The sequence below is a fragment of the Pagrus pagrus genome (assembly GCF_965226575.1).
Source record: "Pagrus pagrus genome assembly, chromosome: 5".
Taxonomy (NCBI): Eukaryota; Metazoa; Chordata; class Actinopteri; order Spariformes; family Sparidae; genus Pagrus; species Pagrus pagrus.
The window spans coordinates 5,617,220-5,641,992 of NC_140189.1; the positions used below are offsets into that span (position 1 = coordinate 5,617,220).

The 24,773-nt window shown below is 39.9% G+C and overlaps 2 protein-coding genes across 2 annotated transcripts in view; one reads left to right on the forward strand and one right to left on the reverse strand.

Annotated features, from left to right (window-relative positions):
* The window catches only part of shtn3 (shootin 3), a 31,943-nt gene extending 16,680 nt beyond the window's left edge, over window positions 1-15,263 (reverse strand). The window contains exons 1-2 of the mRNA XM_084353250.1: window positions 15,010-15,263; window positions 7,063-7,123 (exon numbers count right to left, since the gene is read on the reverse strand). Of these exons, the coding sequence (XP_084209376.1) occupies window positions 7,063-7,123; window positions 15,010-15,081 (133 nt within the window). The 5' untranslated portion in view covers window positions 15,082-15,263. The remainder of the gene's footprint in view (window positions 1-7,062; window positions 7,124-15,009) is intronic.
* Window positions 15,264-18,056: 2,793 nt separating this feature from the next.
* On the forward strand, window positions 18,057-24,385 carry gm2a (ganglioside GM2 activator). Its single transcript, XM_084353574.1, has 4 exons — window positions 18,057-18,300; window positions 19,744-19,896; window positions 21,650-21,832; window positions 21,962-24,385. Exons 1-4 carry the CDS (start codon window positions 18,196-18,198, stop codon window positions 22,115-22,117), a joined length of 597 nt encoding a protein of 198 aa, XP_084209700.1. The 5' UTR covers window positions 18,057-18,195; the 3' UTR covers window positions 22,118-24,385.
* Window positions 24,386-24,773: the final 388 nt, after the last annotated feature.

Below are 24,773 nucleotides of genomic sequence, written 5' to 3' on the forward strand. Positions count from 1 at the left end.
ACGATGCACGTTATTAACACACGATTTGGAGGATTAACCAACGGTAAGCACATTCATCCACAAGTAATTGTGAAATCCCACCGAGAGTCAAAACTGTGAAAAAGCTGGACGAATAATTAACAAACACACAAGTTGATGTTTCCAGTCTGAACCAGAACCAGAATATTCAAGTTTGGGCAATTTTTAATTTTTTTTTTGCTGCATCAGTGACTGAAAAAGTCACTTTCTTTCCTAGAAAGGATTTCCAACAATAACAGCGGTATTAATGCGGGCGGTGTTTAAGCTGCAACAACTAACACCGAGCTGAGCTGTGAACAATAGACAAACTAATCCTGCCTTCAAGTGCTTCGACTCCACTGACTCACAGTGGGAAATATGATCTGCTGTGTGTTTTAAAATGAACACCAGAGTAGTCAGAGAAGCCTTAGACCAGTTTTATGATATATATTACACTGTTAAAACCCAAAATGAATAAATTATATGTAATTCAGATGTCCAGGTCTGAGATATCTGTTTGTTCTCTCTCTTTGTTGGCCTACATGAGACTTATATGACTCTAAATCAGCCAATCAATCAATTAATCTTAATCTGTTAGCAGTGATCATATTACAGTTTAATTTATTTACAGAATGTAACCGTAAATATATGAGTAAAGGAATGCACCAATTTTACACATCAAAGTGTGTTTACAGGTTTTGGGAAGTGCTACTGCATATGTGAAAGAAGTAGTATGAAGTCTTGTGACTTCAGAGGAAGCTGCATGTGAGCTAATAAATTGCGTCCAGTGATGTCACTCAGTGGCTATGTTGCATTGTGGGTAATGTAGGCCAGAGATTTTAAAAAGGAAGAAGAACGTGTGGAATAAAAAGGTGATATCTCTGGTTCTGCTGTATCCAGTCTGATCGTTTATTTTTAAACCGTCCATAATGAGTCTGACAGTGTTATAGCGGTGCAATGATAGACCAGTGGACTGCTTTTCAAAACATGCTGCCTACATTACCCACAATGCAACTTAGTCAAGCTGCCTAAAATTAATCAGCAAGAGATTTTGTATTATCAATTGGCTAATTTTTCCTGACTCAAATCAAAACTCTCAGGACAGAGGATGTTGTTCAGTGGAATTTTATTTTTTATTTTATTTTTCATGAATATTTTAACGAAAAATCTGCATTTTTTATGAAAATGTATATGCTGTTTTTTTTCAGTAGCTTCCAGATCATTTGACCAATTGACTCAAAATCAATGCCTAAATGTCTTCCTATACTGGTAGAATGAGACACACCTGTTTTTCTATTGGATTTTAGTGGAATTTCTATTTTTCATGAATATTTTAAAGAAAAATCTGCATTTTTTATGAAAACATCGGCTGATTTTTTTAAACTCAAAATATTTTTTTTTGTCAATGTAATTTTTCAGTTAATAAACATTTATGTATTTAATAAATACAAGTATATAATTGTTGAAAGCAGTCAATCTCTGCATTAATTTATTTGTTGTTCTAAACTTAATCTAGATCAGTTGCTTCATGATTGATTGTTTATTAGTGATGATGCCAAACATTTGCTGGTTCCATTCCATTCTGTTTTCTCTTTTCTATATTGCTGCAAATTAAACGTAGATAGATACTCAATAGATTTAAAAGACATGGACAATAATCATTAGTCAATAAGTCCTCATGACTTCATTTATCCAAGACAAAACTGTTCTAAGCTCAAACCTGCACACATAAAGAAACATGAATTATTCACATGATTCAAAACAATAAATAATATAAGAATAAATATTGAGAAGACTTCTTGAACCCAAAAAGCTGCATCATGTCTTCTCTGTCAGGGTGGATGAGACTCTCCTGGTCTCATGTCAGCCGTGTGTTGTCCTTCATGTGCTCTCAGCGTGTAATTACAGTATTTCCGAAAGCCCTTGAATGTAACGAAAGTGCAGCCACGGGCTTTTATCTGTGTACAGTAGACTGAATAACTAGGCTGCTGAAGCTAACAGCGCTACAGGCTACAGTCCCATACAACTGAGTGGTAGCACAGTTAGCTTCCGGCTACGTGCTCAGTTACAGTAGCATCAGATGATGTAGTCTGTGCTCTGTCCTGTCTGCTGTACTTCATTTATTTTTGTCTTCTCGATTCACTTCTTCTCTTTTTTTTGGAGGCTGAAGATATTTTCAGGAATTTCCCTCAGGGGTATCTTCATCACCTGAACTTTTTTCTTTTTTTTTTTTTAAACATCTATTCCAGTTTCTTATCATGGATGTGCAGACGTAAATCACTCGTACTTGTTTCTCTCTCTGCATCTGATTTTAAAGTTTCGGCTGCTATTAAAATCCCTTCCTCTGAGGCGTGTTTGACACTCAGCTCCTTCACAAACGTCTTGTTCTGCTGTTCTGGCTCCATACAAAGCATAAATCACAGACTGAGACATCAGCTCTGCCTGCTTCCTACCAGCTGAAAGGTTCAGGAGCATGCAGCCATAGCTGCAGGGAAGAGGCAGTTTTCTACTTTGACATAGAGGAACTACAAAGTTCAAGATCTTGAGTTTCTTCCAGGCACTGACTGACATACGTCTACTTCAGCTAAAAGCTTCTGAAAGACTTTTGAGAACAGATGCACATCAGTCCCTATTGCTCCAGGATTTAGGTCTGTATTTAAAGTCGAGATGAAGTGAAAGATGCCTGTTAGACAGTCACCGCTTGCTTTTTTAAGCCATGCAGCTAACATTAGCTGTCCTATTGCTAACTAGGCCCTGGGTTGCCAGGAGCTAAACCCTGCAAGAAACCTTGCGCTCCTGTTCTTAAATGTTGGAAACTTTGGTGATTCTTGACTTTTCGACTAGCACCTAGAAGGCAGCAGCATTCCTCCTCTGATGTCCATGAACGTCTGGACCAGATTTCATAGAAAACAAACCCATATCTGTCTGCTTCTTTAAACCACTGTTGACATAAGAAAGAAAATCATCCACAACACGGTCCAGGAACCCAGATTCATTACAGATTAAACGCAGTATGATCATGATCGTGCTCGTCCATCATGGAGGTGAGTGTATTATCTAACAGTCTGGGGTCAGGTCATGTTTTCACTGTTTTATAGTCAGTTAATCTGTGCTGAACTCACTCTGTCTGGCCTTTGAGATTCAAACGAGCCTGGAATCAAGTACCTGGCGGCGAGAGAAGTCTCCCTCATTAAATTCATTAAAATGTGGCCATCAAATATGGAGTAGCAGGTAGAAAAGCCTTTTGAAGGACCACAATAGATAAAGAGCGAGGCAGGAGCGGTAACCCCCTCCCTCCCTCCCACACACACACTCATCCTTCCCCCATTTCTGCTGCTGAATTATTCATAGCAGGAGGTTTCAATAATTCATGGGAATAACATGACAAGAGCGACTGCCGTCTCCTCTGGGGAGAAGCACTGAATGAATAAATGAGTGAATGAATGAAAGACTGAACGTATGAAGTGACGGGACCTGAAATGAAAAAGGAGGATCAGTGAAGAACTGCTGACTCTGAAGAGTTCAGGTCCAGTTTTGCTGCTGCAGACAAGTTTCTGACACGTTTGTAACAACAAAGTCTGTTTAAGTCCAACTGAAGGAGCTGTCATCTGTTAATCTTACAGTTCATCATTCAATTCACTTTCAACTCTGACAGAATTACCTAAAATCTACATGTCCATCACTGCAGCCTGTGAGTGCAGAGCTGGTCATAGACATGTCTGATCAATCTGAGACCTCCAGATTTTCAGGTGTACAAAACCTCGAAATGATTCACTTTACTTTGTGTTAGTTAGTTATTAACTATTAAATTCATTTAAAAATATTTTTATATTTGATTAACTGGTTCAAGTAAGAGTAAGTAAAAGTAAAAATAATAATGTTAATTATGATTTTTTTTCTGGCTTCTTTCCTTCTAGATTAAAATAAACTGAATATCTTTGGGTTGTGGACTAAACAAGACATTTGAGGACTTCATCTTGGGGCTTCGGGAAACACTGATCGACATTCATAACCATTTACTGAAACAACTAATCAATTACTGTAGGAAATAATCAACAGATTGATCGACATTAAAAATAATGGTTATTTGCAGCCTGATTACCATTCCTCCTGAGGGAGGGGGTTGTGCTGAACCAAATGTCAAGGAAAATCAGTCTAGAAATTATGATGATGACTTAATGATGACGCTAAGAAAAGCCTTGTCATTAGGACACATCCTCTGGGGACCATGAATGTAAAGAGTTTTGTCCCAATCCCGTCAGTTAGTGAGATATTTCAGTTTGAACCAAAACGTTGACCTGACACACCAACGTCCCCAGAGCCATGCCGTTAGTATGACTAATAATAGGAAGTGGCCGCTAATACAATCGCCAGTGCTGCAACACGCCTTACTTATTTACTTTGATCAGCAGTGAGGGATTATGGGAGGTGTTGCAGAAGAAAATCTATGTGATGTCACTTCAGGCAGAAATGTTCACGAACGAGGTAATGTTTTAAATTTCATGTTGTGTTTAGTCACGTTTGACGACTTCCTTCCTCACTATCTGACGTTTCATCTGGAATATTTTAATGGTTGTTGTTGTTGTTATAGCGATAGGTGACCAAATGAAACGTACCATTACCTTGAATAAAATTACGGATTCTCTGGATTTTACCATGATTGGAAAACATTTGGGATAATGTAAGTACATAATTCAACAAAATATGAAACAAAAGGTCGAGTTGTTTTTGGACAATTTAATGTGGAAATGTTGGGCTACATGTTAACACAGCCTAACATGATTATCCAATGAGTAATTAGAAAATATCTTCAGCTGGTGATCTTATTTGTGGCTTTTATGATAAAAGTGTGTCAAGTTATTCCACTGAATACAAAAGTTAAAGTTTCCAATAAAGCATTTGGATAATGCTGTTGTTGGAAAATCCTCATCACTTGTCAAGTTGTAATTGTGGTCCTCCATCGTGAAGGTTGGACACTTGACTGATTAAGAACATATATTCCCCAGAAGAAGGGTTAAAGTCTTTGAGCCTCCACCCTCAGACATCCACAATGCATTCTGAACATGTCAGGGCCGATGTAAACTGAAACACAACACCGAGGTGAACTCCAGGTGGACACTGCTGCTTCTCCTGTTGCCTTTTCAACACACAGGTGACTGAACTCATCACTGACATCACTGACCTCTTCATTATGTTCTCCAAAGTAGCCACAAAAACATCAACCGCTTGTATTTAATTGTAATGAATATGTGTCATAATTTAGGAGAGAATAAATCATGAATACAAAGATATTATACAGCTTTTATGGCAATACTAAATGATTAAAGGACATGATTTCCTAAGTGATTTTCATTTTTCTATCAATCAACTGATAAGTCCATATCCTGCAACTTCTTTTGTTTCCTCTGTGAAACAAAACTCTGACACTACTAACGCCAACCAGTGCTGCTCCCTGATATTTGTTAATAAACCTGTAAAATGTTCTCTTACCTCTGAGAATAGTCATGGCTGAAGCTGCAGTCTCATCAGGTTCAGCTCCTCACTCAGTACAACCAGAAGTCAAACTGCCCCCAAAAACACAAAAGCTCTCCTGCTGTCAGCTAACTAACCTGACAGTCGTCATGGAAACGGGGACACCCCCCCAAACACACCCACTCAGAGGACAGGGTGTCGGTGATGTCATGTCAACAGATGTGAGGAGGAAAGGTGTGAATGGGTGGAGGAGGAGGAGGAGGAAGTGAAGGTGTCACCTGTCTGATTGTCGGTGGGATGATGTGTCGGAACATGATATCTGTGTGCTGAGGGCTCCTTCACAAGATTAATTTAACCTTTAAAAGGATTATTCCACTTTAATTTGGGTCTTGTTTTCATCGTTAGAGAGCAGCTACTGTCTTTATAGGTTACGATAACATTGTATTGACGAAAAAATTAATAGCTGAGCTCTGGGAACAATGAGACATCACTCAAATAAAAACACGGAGCAGTCAAATGGTCAGACAGGATGCAACATAGATATGGTCTGATGACAACTGCGCCAATAACGACCAGTGTTTGGGGGCTTCTGGTGTAACCAGCAGATAACTGTGCCAAGACTTCCTCTTCCATCATTGTTCCCAGTCTGTTCAGCAACTTAAGAAACAACATTTCATCTGATCTCTTTATAGAGATATCTGCGTATATATGCAGATAAATCTTTCTAAAAGCTTAACTGTCGTTAGACCATAGCTGATGGGTTCATCAGTGTGTGCTCTCCACACAGCCTTTACCTCTATACAACCACAGCCCACTCAAACAGAAATCCAAGGTTGAAAATGAGCACACCTGAAATGTCAGTAATAAACCTTCATTGCACATTAAATCACACAGTAGGTCACAACTGAAACAGGGAGTCTGTTAACACAAACAGTTGATCATAATCAGGAGGCTGTGGCTCAGGGGTAGAGTCAGTGTCTTGTTATCTGAAGGTGGCTGGTTTGACTCCCCTGGTCTGCATGTCGAAGTCTCCTTGGGTAAGACACTGAACCCCAAACTGCTCCTGATGTGCTGGTCGGCACCTTGCATGGCAGCCAGCGCCATCGATGTATGTATTAATTACTGTAAGTTGCTTTGGACTGCTAAAATGCCCTATATGTAAATAGTTTTTGTTTCCAGTCAGTCATTCATGAGACATTTCACTCTGAACTTAAAACATCAACCTTGTGTTAGGGAATTACAGAAATCATGAGGGTTTATCCTCTGGGGAATATGAATGTCATTTCATGGCAGTCCATCCAAAGGTTGTTGTTGTCAGTCTAAACCATCAAACTGGACCATCAGTGTCCAGAGGTCTGTATTTTAATTTACTGATGACAATGTGTAATTTAAAGACATCAAGCGCTGTATCCAGTCATTAAAACGCATCCAGTTCATTAGTATTTAGTTACTTAGTTGACGGGTATGGGATTGGCGGTCCACCTGTCCTTCTTCTGTATTCACTCCTTCATGTTACACGTGTTAAATAAAGTTGTGTGAGTTTACACTGTGATGACGGAGGAGCCTGAGGAGGTAACAGGAAGCTGGACTCACCTCTCTTGATGTGTTTGAGTTGTCTCTCTGCCTCGTCTCTCTCCTCCGTCAGTCTGCTGCACTGCAGGAGGAAACAGACAGACAGACAGACAGACAGACAGACAGACAGGGTCAACACATTAGATCATGTTCCACAACAGACTGAGTATACAGGTCACTGATACCAACAGAGTAGAGTTACTCACACTGTGAGTCAGACAGGACCACAGGCTACACAAGCTGTTACTCCTGCATCCCAGAACACTTTGAGTACAACTCAAAAAGACAAAATGGATCCTGAGTGTGTTAGTCAACATTCAAAAACCAACAGATGGATATCTAACATGGAGCCTCGTAGTTATGAGAGCAAAAATATCTGATGGTTTGTGCTGACAAATGTGTAATTAAAGAGCCATTAGTGCTCCCTTTCCTCAAATTAAAAATTCATAACATGATTTAATTTGTCATTGTTCCTTCTCTAATCCTCACATTAATTGTGTTAAGTTATCGTAGCGACAGAAACTGATGTGAGGGTGTTACACTGTCCCTGAACATCTGGTTTTATCAAGTCTGTCCTGCATCTCCCTCCGCCGCCTGATACAACTGAGAGCTGTGGTAAGGACTCAGCTACAGCTGCAGATCTGATGATACCAACACAAAGTTCATGATGGATCTTTGATCTGAGGGGTTCTGCTACCACGGACACTTTAAGATCAGTGGAGGAAGTTTTGAGATCTTTTACTCAAGAAAAACACTGACAAAGCAGACTATTATACCCCAAACGTCTCTAAACTACAAAGATATCGAGCCTGAATTCAAATCAAACTGTATTACTAATCATTATGCAACCATTTGTTGGGGTGGGACAGGTTGTGCAGACCTATGCTGGCTTCAAAGTCATCTTAAGAGTATTTTTTTAAAGAAACTCAGCCTGTCTGTCTCTGAAATCTTTAAAAACACCAGAGACAGAAAGCCAGAGGATTGGAAGCAGCAAACAGTCTCAGGGGAGCAGCAAAGTGCAGCACAAGACTTCCCGCTCACCATCTCCTCCATATCAACATTCATTGTGCCTGATGCCCTCCCTGCCCTTCTCCATCATCTCAAAATGTTGCCGGCCTTCATTTTAACAGCGACAGCCCATCGCCTCTGATAACAGACTGACTCTCTCTGCTCCTGCTGACATGACGGCTGCCCTAGAGAAAGGCAAAAAGGCCGTAACCACTCATTTTCACATCCAGTGGATCTGGTGTAAGTATGCCTTGTTGGGCTATATTTAGGCGGAGCAGCTGCAGAGGAGCCTGTTTGAATGTTAGAGGGATGAAACTCTTGTGACAGCAGCAGCAGCTGCAGACGTCAGTGAGGTTAACAAGAGCAAAACTGCCGTCAACACTCAAGGACAAACTGTGGGTTTCATTTTGTGTGAAAATGACACAGTTTGAATCAAACTATGGACAGTAAATTACACCCAACTCACCAACTAAAACCCTGAACATCATTTTTTCCCACATCATTTCAGTCGTCCAGAGTTTTTGAATTAAAGGTCCAATCACTGAAGACCTTGAAGTTTCCTTCTTGGAAACAGCAGCTTGACAAGAAAAAACCCCAAATTCACTGTGTTGTTTCCAAAGCTATCAACTGCATCTCATGACCTTCAAATCAAATCAATCAATCATTATTCAAATAGCCCAAAATCACAATCACATGGCCTCAGTGGGCTCTACAGTGGACGACATCCTCTGGCTTCAGACCCTCAATTTAAGTGAGGAAAAACTTGATTTATTGAGGAAAAAAAAACTGTTTTAGGGAAAAAAAATGGAAGAAACCTTCCTCAGTGTACAAAGTTTCCTTCAGTCTGCAGGTTCAGCCTCGTGAATCAGTGGACGGCTTGAGAAAAATCAAGTTGTCATCAACAACCAGTAACCCCTAGATTCCACCAGATACGTGTTCGGTCCGGCTCTGCCTGTCACAGCTCTGCCACGGTAGCGGAGCTGTTAGACTCTAGTCTATGTGTTTACTTCCACTGGCTCCGCTGTGCTGTGTATCTATTCCGTTGCAGCTCCGGCAGTCCAGATCCTTCCGTAACAGATACGCAAGGCTTCTGTTTCTGCTGGATGGCGGAGCACGACGCAGCAATTCAGCCGAATTCAGCACAGAGCAGACAGGAAGTCACACACCGAAACAACAACATAACATCTGGTTAATGTTCAGAATAAAACACTCCATGTTGACGACGGCACAAAAATCTCAAAAAAGAGACAAATCCAAGCTATTCTTCTAATGCTTTCGGATGGGAACACTTTGTGTTGTTGTTTTTAAAACACATACCTATAACTGCAGTCACTCGTAATGCTGTAATTTTTGCGGGAACTCCTCGGTCTCGCTACTCCAGTTGTCCGGCAGAGCTGCGCCGTGCCGGACTCAAAACGCAGCCGGTGGGGGTTGCCGGACGAGGGGTGACGAAGCAGAACTGTAGCGGTGCTGTTCCGCAACGCACATGCATCCAGTGGAATTCCAGAGTAAGTTGGATCTTCAAACTCTGATCACAACGATTAAAATTCTGTTGTCTGAAGCTGCCAATGACGAAACTGATAAAACCTCCAGCTGTTGACAACTGGCTCTGGATTAATGTCATGTCTGACACAACAATAACATCTAACTGGGTGATTTATCAGTTGTAAATACACAACCCAATCACCAGAGTAAATGTTGGCAGTGTTCTGCAAAACAACTTCATGTTTCTTTATGTTGCAACTTTACGTTTCTTTGGGTTTATTTTTCAGTTTTATGTCATGCTTCTGCTCTGGTTAGGTTTAGGCACAAGAAAACACTTGGTTATGGTTGGAAAACATCATGCTTTGGCTTAAAACACCCGGTTTGCTCACCACAAACATGGCTGGAGACGCCCCAACCTCTCTGTAGCAGAAGCGTTAAATGCCAACATTTTATCCTGGGCTGAAAGCAAGTATTCTTAATTTGCAGCAGGATGTGCCATATGACAATATATAACCTGTGATGATAGAAAATGATAGAAAATATGGGCATTTGCTGCGTGGACGTGCTCTGGATATGAAAAGTCTGACACTGACCAGAAAACTTTAATTTGCCAATTATCTAACAGGCATCCCATAAAACCCTCAAACACCACTAACCTCTGTCACCTACTACACATTTATTCACCTAGTTAAGGGAAAATGTGCTATATCATGATATGTATATCGGGATATGAGACTTTGGGCGTGACACACATATCATAAGCGAGTGAGGCTCGTGGGTACTGAAGTATTCAGAGACACAATTTGTCAGAATCACTGGTGAAGGGGAAATATTAAAACCGACGGCCTCAACATAAACAACAGCAGTGCTACATTCTCAAAGGCATCAAAGCACAAAATGTCCTTTTTGTGTGTGTGTGAGTAGAAAAACTGCATGGCTTTGCATTTGTTTGTTAATCCCCAGCATCCCTCGAATATACAGTCTGCCTGTGCTCAGCGTCAGAGAGGGACGTAAGATTTATTTAGTTCAGCAGGAAGCTCTAATAACTTCTATGTGGTGAATCTTCAATATCTTTTTCATCCTCTTTTCCTCTTCGCTCTAAACTCAGGTTAACGATGGAATGACATCATCTCATCATTGATCAGAGCTGGAGTTACAGCCTCTCTTCTTTATTGGACAGAGATGTACTGTCGGCCCTCTGACTGACCGCAGTCGATGGCGGAGGATCTGCAGCGCTGCTGCGTCCGCCGCACACGCTTCATTTAAAATGGTAATTGGAACTCATGGAGCATTCAGTGACCTCTGGACTATAAAGAACGGTAACAATAAACAATAGAAAAGCTCTTACTGGCTTCAAACAACCTCCAGAAGAATGAACTGACTGCATGTACAATCGATCTTAACAAACAGTATACACATTTATCTTGAACTATCTGAGTTATTCAATGTAAATAATGGCTTCTATGTTGAAAATTCATCAAAGTCGCAGTAATGGCTTCTTAAAGTTTAAAATGTTTTACGTTTTATTTGTGCCTCTTCCATCAGACCAGTGCAGTGACGTTAACTATGAAGAAACGCTGACAAAACACCCCGTCACTCTTAAGTTGTGCTCAAAATGGATTGATGGCATCCAGGACATCAAGTTAAAACGGATAACACAAGCGGTGATTAATAATTTAAAGTTACAGTGTCCTTATTAGGCCGATTAGAGTAACTCATCAGGAAGTGTTCTGTTATTCTAAATCTGGAACAGAGCGGCTGCATGTCACATCCCAGCTCTCAGTTAGATGAAGAGGGAAGACATGAGCTGTGACACAACTTCTCTCTTTTATTCTTATTTTTAGCGACAACAGAGAAGATGTACTACGAGCAAACCGAGCAAAATTTCTTTGGCTACAGTGTGGTGGACACAACCGGTGTGTCCTTTGTGGCTTTTCGTATCCCATGAGCTGTTCAGTGATGCATTCAGGCTATCTTTGTCCCCCTGGTCGAGTCAGGAAAAATCCCAGAGTGACCAAACTGTATTTAGCAGGCATGCAGGTGGTCATTAGTCACCAGTAAATACATCAGACCAAGCTGAGCAAAGAAGAAGTCACTGCTGTTTGTTCATCACAGGCTGATACACACAAACAAAAACAACATGTGAATTTAATCTACATTTAGGTGAGACTCTGCATGTTTACTGTGAACCTGTAACCTGGACAACCACCTTTAATTCATTAGTGCTCTTCATGTTCAAGGGCATTTTAGGGCAACTTGCAGGTGATATGTAGAGCTTTGGACATTATGAGTTTACATAGAGCACCTGAACGCATCATTAGTTACGGCCGTTTACACCTGGTATTAACTTGTGGTCAATATCTCGATATGGCATCTGGTCATCAACGATCAAGATCAGATCTTATGCTGCTAATAAGTTATGTGAGGTCGACGGGCTCATCACCGAACGTTCACCGAGGGAACGTTTGCTGTAGGGCTGCAACTAACGATTACTTTCATTGCCGATTAATCTGTTGATTATTTTCTCGGTTAATCGATGAGTTGTCGATCAATGTTTCATCCTCAAATGTCTTTTTTTTGTCCTCAACCCAAAGATATTCCATTTACTGTCAGAGGACAGAAAGCAGGAAATATTCACATTTAAGAAGCAGGGATCAGAGAATCTTGACTTAAAATTATTGCCAACTATTTTGACAATTGATGAATCTTTTTTTAATAGTTGACAACTCATTGACTGATTGTTGCAGCTCTAGCTTGCTGGCTACTGCCAACCTTACTCAAGCTAGCAAGAAGAGGGAAAGCCAGGTGACCTTTCAACCTGCTGGATGGATTACTTTTGTTAAGAATGAGGTCATGCTGTATGCATTGCATTAACACCTGGTTGAGATCTGATCCTCAGCGTTCTGCCTGTATTTACACCTGACGTTCACATGAGTTTTTCCTCGTCCGGACACAGACTGCATGCTAATGCCAGGTGTAACTGTGATATCTGATCCGCTTGAGAACGCTGCTTCTTGTTCTGCATCCTTTAACAGACGTATCATCACCTCCAACCCCCTGAAAATCAGATTAACACTCTGATTTAATCACGTTAAAAGCCCTTACCACAAGATGTAAGCAAACCTCACACACCCTTCGTCTGATGTTGACTAAGCATGCAGTCGTGACAGATGTTTGAAATGTATTCTGACATTTAAAGAAAATAGTGTTCGACCTGATGGGGATGTAATACTAAATGTTACTATTTGAGTCTCTGAGAGGGCGTAACTGCGACAAAACGGAGACGATATTCGCAGATAAAAGGACAAAAAGGACGTCAGCACCCAGCTCTCTCTCAGCCTCTCTCCTCCAGCAGCAGCAGGAAGCACTTGGCCCACTTTCTCCCAGCTCTACCTGCAGTCTCACACACTGTCAGCTCAGATTTCCCTGAGGAGCACAGCGAGGGCGGAGGGTTCACCGGCAGACAGCAAGGCACCGACGCTGCCGGGGTGAGCGGTTCAATTCCCCGTGCTGCTCAGCGAGTACTGGGACGCACGACAGCGCTTTATCTTTTTAAATACAAACATATAAATCCCCACACAATTAAACTGCACAGGCCGACATCTGCTGCTGAGAGGCATTTCAAACTGCAAAATCAATCAAGAATGTCAGCATGTGAGGTAACAGCGCTTCGTTAGCTGCGCTGCTCCTGTCGTTGGAAAGGAATCATCCGCAATCTTTTTGTACATTTTTTAACAAATGTATTATGGTCACGGTTCACTGATTTCAGGCTTAAAACTCTTTATATAAGGATTTTCTGCAACGTCACTGGAGTGGATGAATGGAAAATCACTTCTGGAACAAGAGCCATTCAAAAGGTGATCATCTCTTTTGAGCGATCAAGTAACAAATACTTTCAGCGCTATTGTACATCTTCTAAAACTCCAACAACTTCAAATGTGACACCAAAGAACATAAAAAATATTTTATCCAACAAGATAATCTGAACTCATAGGTCAATTTACGAGCTTTCAACTGCATTCATGGAGGTAAATCCTGCAGGCTCAGGTGTGACACAGGTGTGTGTGGAGCCTCCATCATGTGCTACATGGTCACATGATGACACACCTGAGCCAGCAGGGATAAAATATAGGTGACAGATCTGAAAGCCCACACACCACGTGGAATTATGGCACTCGGGCGATCCGTTCCTGTTTGCCAGATCTGAGCCAGAAGCAGGCCACACCACGGCCACATGTCAGCGACCCGAATAAACCAGAGTGTTGCCGGATGAACGGTTGGTGTGGGCCGCAACAATTTAACTCGTAGACTTTCGATCTCAGATTAAATTTTGTCTTTCGGGACATAATTTCCACATTCAAGATGATTTATTTGTTTAGCTTTGAACCAAACCGTATGTCAGATATGTAGCTTAGCCACAGAGGGTCGGCAACAAGGGCGTCCATTTTTTTTATATACAGGCTTCCATGGTTGGGGGTTCAATTCCCAAATATCATGGATGAAGCAAGGCACCAACACTGACTGGTGGAAGGCAATAAGAGGTTGAAGGTTCTATTCCCAATGTAATGCAAACCAAACAGTTTCCCTTTATTGTCGATGAGCAGAGCAAGGCATTAACATACTTTGAGGGTTGGGGGTTCAATTCCCAGTGACTACGCAGCAAGAACAAGATATTGACATTGGTTTAAATCTGTTGCCAGCTACACAGGTGGAGCAAAGCTGGGTTGCTAGCTCTATTCCCCCTTTGTAGGTCAATGAGTAGAGCAAGGCATTATGAAACACTGTGAGGCACCGACTGCAGGTTTAAGACTTTGGTTTTGTCCTTGTAGGTCAAAGGGTGGAGACATAGGCACTAACAAGGGTGGTGCATTCAATTCCTTGGGTGATTACGTGGACAAAGCAAGGCATTATCACTAGGAGCAGTTGTGGGTTGAATTCCCATTGTGTTAACTCCTTATATTGGGATGTCTGGGGTAAAACCATCCATCCAACAGCAGATTAGCGGCAGCTGAGGCAGTAATGAAGGTTTATTGAGAGGACACGTCTCTGCTAAATATCAGATGAAACCTGAGGCGAGGCTTTTTCTGTCTGTGTGTGTGAGAGGATGAATTAACACTGTCAGCACATTTCTCTCTACAAAAGGATAAAATCCATTTTTAAAAAATCATCAAACTTCATTATCAAACCAACACAATCTAGCACTGATGTAAATATAAAGTGTAATTTCTGCTCTCCTCTCATTAATGGCGAGAGGAGCGACACATTTAGGGAGGGGTCCGGCTCTTTCATGTCTACAATAACCTCCTGGAGAAGCCGGCCGGCGAATCTTACCGGCTCATAATCAGCCTGCAGAAATCCCATTTGAGCCGGAGAGCCTAAACGCATCCTTTAGCACACCTTTACAGAGATTTACATGCAGAATAAATCGGATTAGATGCAAATATGTGAGCTGTTTTACGCTTTTTATCGGTTTACCTCTGTTTGCATGTGCGCGTCCCTCTCCCCCTCACATCCCTCCATCTGCGCGGATGATGAGCAGGGGAGCATTTTTTCAGGAAAAAGAGTGATAAAATAGTCCCACTTCTGTCTTCTTCTACGGTTATTTAACAGAAACTACACAGAGGTTGTGTTCTAGCAGCACATGTCTGGATCCGAGCCCATTTTCTCTTCTTCTTCTTCCAGGCACATGGGATGATGGAGAGGAGCTCAGTGCGCTGCTGCTGCTGCTGCTGCTGCCGGCGGACAGGATCCTCCTCCTCCTCCTCCTCCTTTCACCGACAGCATCATCTGGCTCCCCCTGAACCCCTCCTCCCTCCTCTTCCTCCTGCCTCCTCTTCCTCCTGCCTCAGCGCTGCGGACAGTCGGACTGAACCATTGTTGCACATGTTCTCCCAGACTTTAAATAATTTATCGTCTTCTTTAATCTAATTTGGCTCCAAAGCTCCAACTGAGCAACAGTATCATTATTAGACTCACACCGGAGACATTTTTTTCTCACTTTCAGACCCCCAGCAGAGGAGTCGGGGTGCGTTCATGTGCTGATGGGAGAGTCCGACATGTGGCAACCGGTGTTGCATTCAATTTCAGCGAGTGACGATAGGGAATAACGTCTCAGTCATGAATCTATTTTTAAAATAGTTCTATTGTGTTTTTATTGTCTTTTTATCGTATTTATTTTATGTGCGACTGATTGTTATCCTACCTTATTATTATTATTATTATTATTATTATTATTATTATTATTATTAACCTCTCAGTGTGATTGTTTGATGTTACAAGTGTATTTAAATGTAGATTCAGTTAAAAACAAACATTTTGTTTAGTTTCTTCCTGCAGAGATCTCAGATCAGCTGCAAAGGTCAGTGTTTGACACTGAGCTCTGTGGACACTGTGTGTGTGTGTGTGTGTGTGTGTGTGTCTCTCTCTCTGTGTGTGTGTGTGTGTGTGTGTGTGTGTGTGTGTGTGTGTGTGTGTGTCAAAATAGCTGTACTACAGCGACATCTAGTGGCATTAATTTGTAAATACAGATGATTCTCAACCATTTCAAAATGATGTGGCTATTTTTAAAGTAGGGTAATCATAGAATTGTATTAATATAGCCCAAAATCATAATCGCATTGCCTCAGTGGGCTTTACAATCTGTACAGTGAACGACATCCTCTGTCCTCAGACCCTCGATTCAAGTGAGGAAAAACGTGATATATTGAGACAAAAACCTTTTTAACAGGGATAAAAAAAGATGGAAGAAATCTCAGAAGAGCCACAGAGGAGGATCCCTCTCCCAGGACGGACAGACTGCAGTAGATGTCGCATGTACAGAACAGAACAACAAAATCACAGTTTACATGTTGCACTGACAGAATATCAGACACAAATGATATAATATATATAAAGTGTGTGGATCCAGGAGACGTCTGAGCAGGCCAAGGCATCGCCAAGTGGTGCCCGAGCCACACGACCTCCTCTCCACCGTGGTGATGAAATTAAAAGGATACAGTACTCGTCCTCTATGTTTCATTGCACAAATAAATGAGATAAAATCAAATAAAAACAAATTAAATAATTTTAAATGTATTGAAATAAAGGTAGTTAAAAAGCTCATCAAGGCGGATTTGATTTTTAACCTCTACTGGTTAGAGTAGACAGTGCAAAATAAGATAAACAGGGAGATTATTCCAGTCAGGGTTGAATGATAAAAGCCTGAATAAATACTCCAATGTTCCTCTGTTCTGTATAGTTAGATAAAGTGTGTTAGGAGGGGGGAAATAATCTGTCCCCAGTGATTAAAATATAAAGATAAAAAGATATTTTTGGCAGGTATATGGAAAAAGAAAGCTTGTGTTACGGCTATTTATTTTGTAACACTGGGTGGATATTTGGATTGTAAATAAACTGGGATTGTTATTTATTTATTTAATTGGCTTGTAGTTGTTTGTATATAAGTTGCAAATAAATTGGAGAATTTGTTGAAATGATATAAGAGGTAAACCTCAGAGGCATAATTGGGTCAAAAAAGATCTGGTGAGGTCATTTTCTTGCATTATCTTCACGATGAAAAGTTGTTATCATTCCATATTCAACTTATTCCAGCAAAAACATGTTTTCTGATGTCATGCTATTTCCATTTTGACTTGTCTTTTATACATTTTGAGAAATTTCAGTTTTTGTATTAAGCTTGCATAAGTGACCTGAATACATTTCCTGTGGACTCTCAAGAACCTTTGATTCTTATCAACTGTGGCTTTCAGGAATATATTTATTGTGGACCACAGACTTTACATGTAAGTATTATCTTCATCTTTTACTTTGGAAAATATTTGATATGTTTCAACAACATACTTGCACATTCATGTGTGGGTGTGTTTTATCCGCATTGTGTAGAAGAATAACGTTATGTGCTATTATCATGTCAGTAGGCCTATCAACAAATAAGTTTATTTTACTTTATAGTTAGCTAACACTAGCTAGTTACCTAAGCTAGCAAACATTACTGAACTTTGTGTGTGCATGTGTGTGTCATTCATAACTAGTGTGTGGAAGAGTGTGTTATTATCATCTATCAACACATTTTATAGTAAGCTAACACTAACTAGTTATGACCGGCCAGTCATAATAAGAAGAACTCAAAAATGAAATCATTCTGGTGTGAACCAAAATACAAAACAAAATATAATAACATAACTGACAAAAATGGCATAACATCTGTAATACTGGTCATATCACTCATGCAGCTAAGGGTTAAAGAAGACAAGTGAGAAAGGTGTAGTTATATTTAAGTTTTATTTCTACTCCTTTCCAGACACTGTTACTTTTGTTTTGTTTGTTTTTTATCTTGTTTTAATTTTTGGTTCAAAATAAAGTCCTTCATTCATTCATGCATTCATTCATGTATTCACTCTGCACCCATGATCACACTAAAAACCAACTCAACTTTAATTCGCAGACAGAAACTGTGGAAACGCTGAGGCCCAAGTCACGTGACGTGGCCGCTACGTCACGTGACAGTGTGGGTCATTGCGGAAGTAAACACGGAAGTGACTCCAGCAGCGGACAAACTAAAGGCTGCCGCTTCAGTTTTCTCTCAGTTTAAAGGCTCAGAGTCTCCACAGCGGCTCGTGTCTCCTCCGGGTTGTGTTCTAATCTTCACTCAGAGACAGAACGATGGATAAGCTAACAGCTGTGACGGTAACTGTGAGCCTGGTGGCACTTTTAACTCAGGTGAGCTGCAGCAGCTCGTCCGGACTGAAGAGAGTCACTAAGGTTCAGGTGAGTCCGTCACTGCTGATGTTACTTACTAATATAATAACACTACTGTACTGCTCTGTTCATATGTCCTTTAAACTGGAACTTTAACCTGAAGTGACTGATTCAAAATAACAACATCACTGATCAGTTATCTAATTTAAGTTAATCTCATCTCAAAGTCCTTCAGTGACTTTAAGATAAGATTAACTCAATTTAAATACAGATGTCTGATTCAAACTTTGAATGAACTTGAGTGGATTTATTTAAGTCGAACTGTTAGAGGTTTGTCTTGAACTGAAAAGTTTGACAAACAAAATAAGAGAGAAGTTGAGATCTCATGGTGACTTTCTCTGGTGCTTTGGATTCTGTTTTTATTTCATGTATTTCTTTGTTGTTGTTTTTTTTCAAAGATAATTGAGTCATTTATGATCAAAGCTGTCAAATGTTTGTTGAGAAATGTGAGAATTCACTGCTTGTTTTTGTTTGTGTCGTTTCTCACATTGAACATTTTGTGACACACTATACATGTTCAGAGGAAAAAGATCCATCTCAGTATAATACTACTAACTTTTATTCATATAACATTTACATACACATAAAAACAAAGAGAAATATTTGACGTAAAAGAGAAAATTATTTTATTTGCATAAGCCACATGTTCACTGTGTTCACTCAGGTTTAAAGTCTGTGCAGGTTGATTTTCATACTCACCAAACTCAGCCAGGAAGGTTTGTAAAACAAATTCAAATATGTAAAATACAGTGACAGGACTTGGACAGGAGTTGGCACATTAATGTAAAATATCTAGTATTTGTAGTAAATAGCCAAAAAAGTGTGAAAATGCTGCTTTGTGTTGTCAGATTCTGCATGTTTATTCATCTATTTGTTTGTTTTTTGTTTGTGTGTTTGACGGAAACAGTTTGTGGCTTCTGAGCTGTGCCAGAGCTCGCTATCAGCTAATTTACATCCTGTCTCTGTGCAGGAGACAGAGAAAACATCTCTGTTAGACAAAAACACTATGACATAAAAAACACTGTTACAAAACAACATATATTCACTATACGACAATGCAACAACAAGATTTTACAAGATTCATCAAACTTAAAAGGCTCTTTAAAAATGAGATATGAGATGGACTTGTGCGAGTTATGAGTTCAAATCTGACTGATTTGCTTGTGGATTGTTTGAATGTTTTGCTCTTATTTCGGCCGAATCTGTTGTTGTTTACTGAGACGGGTACCATGGAAACTGATTGGCATAGTTTAGCTTTCTGTTTTCAATAACAAAGCCTGATGATAAAGTATAAACACAGACACGTGGAGGTTGGACTAATTTTTTTAACTTCTTCTTTCTCCTTTTCAAACATGGAATGCCTTATTTGAATAATTTGCTGGAACTTTATCATTTTATTTTATTTTAAACTAGTTAAAAAAGTGCTGACCCTGTTGTTTGTGTCGTGGACAGATTTTTGGTTTTGACTGGAAGAACTGCGGGCAGCCAGATGCTCCAGCTGTGCTGAAGACTCTGACCGTGTCTCCAGATCCCATCGCCATCCCAGGAGACCTGACGGCCTCGGCCTCTGGATCCACTTCTGTCGAGCTCAGCGCTCCCCTGTCTGTGAGTACATATACAGTACAAACATCTCCACCGAGTCGCCTGACTGTATTACGTTACGAAATACTGTTGTTAAGTCAGGGGCCTCAGGCTCTGGGTAAAGTGAGATTAAAAGGCAGAAATGTCTGCAACTGCTGTAGTAATCATTAACTCGCTGGTATTTCTCCATTGCAGATAAGTGTGTCTGAGCCAAACAGAGTTTTAATCAACAGTAGTTTAAATGCCTTGTCTGCGTGGAGTGAGCAGCTTGTTGTTGTGTGAGGCAGAAAGAGGTGTGTCTGGATCTGCTGCAGATCCTATGAGCTTCATGTGAGCAGATCAGACTCTGTACCACACACAGAGCTGAGATCAGTTCAAGATGAAGAGGATTTTAACTGTTGAGGTTGTGCTATCAGATTTTTTTATCAAAGGAAGCTGACAAGCAGAAAACCTATTCAGAATTCCATAAGAAAAAGCACAAATTAAAGATTAAATAAAAATACTGTCTCTTTATGTCCCTAAAATGCCTTGTTTGAACTGATTACAGTTAATGAAGTGCTTTATGCGTTTGATTTAATTTCAGAAATCAGCTCAATCTTATGGGGTTTTTTTGTTTTTTTTTGGCCCCTTTTGGTTTAAACCTGCTTGAAAACTGTCGTCTAATTAGTCAAAGTATTTCTGTCGTTCTCTTATTAATTATGACCCATTCCATTCATTTAATATTCCACTTAAATCTGACAATAAAACGTTTTCATAAGGGCCCTTATTGTTTCCAGAGCTGAGAATTCCCCCTTCTTTTCCCTCAGCGATGACCTCGGATCATGTTGTCTATCTCAGGACTGAGCAGGAGGAGGTTATGAGCCGGGTTAGACTCTTGAGGTCTTGCTCATCACTAACTCACTTGTAGTTTGACACTTATTAACCCTCACAGGTTCTACTAGTGAATGAGGAATGAGAAACACTTGGAGTTACTTGTACTTGTAGTTTTGTTACATTAGAATAGACCATATTTATTCAGGCCTGGTCACCTTTAGCAGGTCCCTGCTGCAGGATCTCAAACGGCGATCAGGATCATTCTGTAGGAAGTTAGCAAATCACAAATATAGGCTTTAAAGACAAGCAGTAAAATCTCCTGTCAGCAGGCTTTGAATCAACTGCAAGAAGAGACTTGTTGGAAAAGAGAAGAGAGAAATAATGTAATGAATTAAAAGTCCAAGTTTTACGATATTACTGAGCACAGAATGAGCAGTAAACATGTTAATTTGCTTTAGAGTTGAACTAAGTGAGTTAGGGTTAAAAAATCTCCTTATATAATGAGCTGGACTGAAGATTACAGCTGTGATCGTAGCAGAGTAAACAAACAGCTCTGTGTGTCTGAATGATGTCAGATCTGATCTGATCAGATGGACTCAGAACTGTCTGATATGATCTGATAATACACTGCAGTGAGTCATCGTGTGTGTTTACAGACTCTTGAACAGATTTAGAATATGTTTATTTAATTATCTTCATTAACTCTGATTAGAAACAACACTCATGGTATTTAAAGTATTTGGATGCTACTCACTTCTTTTTTTTTGCAGCGGAAGCTAAAAGACAAAATAATGGAGTATTGTACAGCGTCTTAACCAGTGGTTTTCCTTTCCCATTTTTTTAAAATCTCTTTTTTTTTTATTAATTTGACCCAAGGTTGAAATAATTTGGATAAGGATCTCAGTAGAGCTATCAAAGAACTTCAAACTTTGTTGCCCCCTCTTCCTCTTTCACTGCTCCTCAGCTGAACGTGACCCTGGAGAAGGAAGTGGCAGGTTTCTGGGTGAAGATTCCCTGTCTGGACGAGCTGGGCAGCTGTCACTATAAAGACGCCTGTGATGTCCTGAACCAGCTGATCCCTCCGGGTCAGGACTGTCCTGAACCGCTGCACACCTACGGCTTGCCCTGTCGCTGCCCCTTCAAAGCTGTGAGTCTTAAAAGTCTGCACTTTTTCAGATAGATGAACCTCTGTTTTCTTGCTTCTTACCAGTGATTACAGGAACTGTGTTTCATCAGAGCACCTCTGATCTTTGAGATCTCCTGTGTGTCTCCTCAGGGCTCGTACTCTCTGCCTAAGTCCGACTTCTACGTGCCTGACATGGATCTGCCCTACTGGCTGACTAACGGGAACTACCGTGTGCAGGGCGTCCTGGGCAGCCAGGACAAAGAGCTGGGCTGCCTCAAATTGGCTCTGTCTCTTCACTCCAACTGAACCAACAACTGAAACTGTCGGGGTTCAGGTTTTTATTTACTTGCACTTAAAAACAACTGAAAATTGGGAAACGAAAGCAGAAGTTGCACAAAGTTCAGAGTCTAACAAACCTCACAGCGGTTTATAAGAGGTTGTGATGAGAAGGAGAAAAACAAGATGGAAAATATTTGACATTTTATGACTCTTTATGACTCTTCAGACTATTACAGCTAGTTTGCATGAAAGTGAAGCCTTTCCTTTTTCCTCCAGATCCACCTGAGCCACCAGGCAGCATTCTTTAAAGTCTTTAAGTATTCTTATGCTTCACTTCACCTGCTGCAGCCAAACATGGTGCCATGTAATAAGTGAACGACATGACATGAGTGACAGACATGTTTCATAAGCTGAGATTTTATCGAAACTGAAGAAAAATGATAAGAATTTCACATTCACATATTTCTGAGAAAAGCTATCAACATTTTTGTATCAGACATTTGATCTCAAAAAAGTTTTTTGCAGGAAGTCATACGCATTTATAAACCACAGTATGACCAACAGTTGTGGAAGGTTTCTGTAGATATGATCAGGCTGTGTGACTTTGAGCTGAGGTGTCTCTCTCGCAAGGAAATGTTGCAATTTCTTGTCAACACTTTAGGAAACGGCGAGAAAATCAAAAACCTCAGATCTGCTCTCACTACAGCTCTACAACCTTTATTCGTCCTGTAAAAACAGCTGCTTTTACTGTCATCTGTCAGCATTGGGGGTTAGCCTTGCCCAGTGGCACCTTGGCAGTAGAGAGTTTATTAGATTTTAACCAACAACTTTACATTCAGGAACATCTTTCTGTTTTCTGTAAAGAACGAGAAGAAAGACACAGAACGGCTGACAGTCAGGGCAGTCGGGAGCCTGCTAATGCCAAATAGATGAATCATTACATACTGCTAAAACTAGAACCGAACAAGTTACAAGCTACAAGTTACTGAAATAAAATCTGATTCAAGTCCTGTAGCTCAGAAAACTAAAAAAAATAATTAATGTAAATGATTAATAGAATAAACATTTCATAGAATAATATTTTTATTTTGTCAATTCAACTGCAAGCGCTAAGAGCCAAAAGGAACAGATGACTGAGGACTTTTCAGAGTTGCAACATGATAAATGAATTAATGTTAAATATTGACATATTCAAAATAGATATTTTTAGTTTGGGGTGAATTCACAATTATGGAAAACAGGAAGTGAAAAGGTTATACTTTAATTTCTTTAACATATAAATAGACGTTTAATTCGACGTATATTAGAATATAAACTGTTATGTTTCCAGGGCTCTAAGATTAGTGAACAAAACATAGACAAAAAAGTAAATCCATGGAAAACGTATACAATTATTAATTAATATATTTGGCCTCTAATGGATTTGAATCAAAAACACATTATGCCTTTTGAAAAATCATACATAATAAATATATAATAAATCATTTTATAATTGTTTTCTTTGTAGAGATCGTCATAGACACGTCTCATCTCTGCAGTGGTTGAAACTAAAAGTCAGATTGTACATTTGCGCCACTCTTATGTGGAATGATCAAAGTTGCAGTAGGACCAGAAGACGGGAGAGATTTTAATGGCAAAAAAACAGACTGTGTTCATCTCATCACACAAACCTCCACGTCTCGCTGCTGAATCACACTCGGGACCATCCTGCTGATGTTTCAGATCACTGGAACGTTTGTTTTTGTTGGAAGTGAAAGTGATGATTTGGTTATAAGAACAATCTGCTGACACTTCTTTCTGATGACATGCTGTTTTTTAACACGTTTTTTACAGTAATAATGCTCGTTGTGCTTTCTGTGCGAGGAGATTTGTTTTTAAAAAGTGCTTTTGGTTCTTTGCCTCGATCAGTGTTTGATTTTTTTCTTTAAAAAACGCAAAGTTTGAAAAAGGGTTTGCTGGGAATTAAGCTCATCGAGTTCATTTATGATAACTGATAGTAGCCGATGTATAAGAGATGTTATTTTTTTTATAATTTGATTGTTGGTTTTTACCAAGTGCCTGATTTGATCTTTAGGATGAAGAACTTTATCTGCAGGTTACAATAAAATGAATAGGAGTTGAAAAGAAATGATTTAAACACACAAAGAGATAACTGGTAACTGATTGTATTAGATCATTCTGATTTTAATTTGCCAAAAAATTGCCAGATGTTTGTTTTCTACAGTGTTGATGACACACGATGGGATCAGTGTCCACACAGTGTACAGTTTTTATTAATAAACATTTTCCCATGAATTGTGTTTTTTTTTCATGTTTAAAGTTACTTTAATGTTCATGATTTAAAGCTAATTGTTCTGACATGAACTGAAAGAAAAGTCTTCCGTGTAAGGTTTACTGTTTCTGGTTTAAGTTTACCCAGTGATTAATTGCAGTGTAATAAGGGAGATGAAGTTACAGGCATGACAAGTGGAAACAGGGTCAGGCTGTCAATGTGTTTGAGGGTGTTTTCACTTATTGTGTTTGATTATTAACTTTTTATCCACAGGGTCACAATGTTACAACAAAACAGCAGGACGATGATCCTAAGTCAGCAGTAACACGTCTTACTGATCATAAAAAATAATTCCCCTCATGTATCTAGGACAAGCAGTGTTGATCACAATGAATCAGCAGCTCCACGTTT

Excerpts from the sequence above, each read along its gene's own strand:
- gm2a (XM_084353574.1), top strand. The coding sequence starts at position 18,196 with ATGGATAAGCTAACAGCTGTGACGGTAACTGTGAGCCTGGTGGCACTT. Across the intron at positions 18,301-19,743 it reads AGAGAGTCACTAAGGTTCAG|ATTTTTGGTTTTGACTGGAA; the intron begins GTGAGTCCGTCA and ends TGTCGTGGACAG. Across the intron at positions 19,897-21,649 it reads AGCTCAGCGCTCCCCTGTCT|CTGAACGTGACCCTGGAGAA; the intron begins GTGAGTACATAT and ends ACTGCTCCTCAG.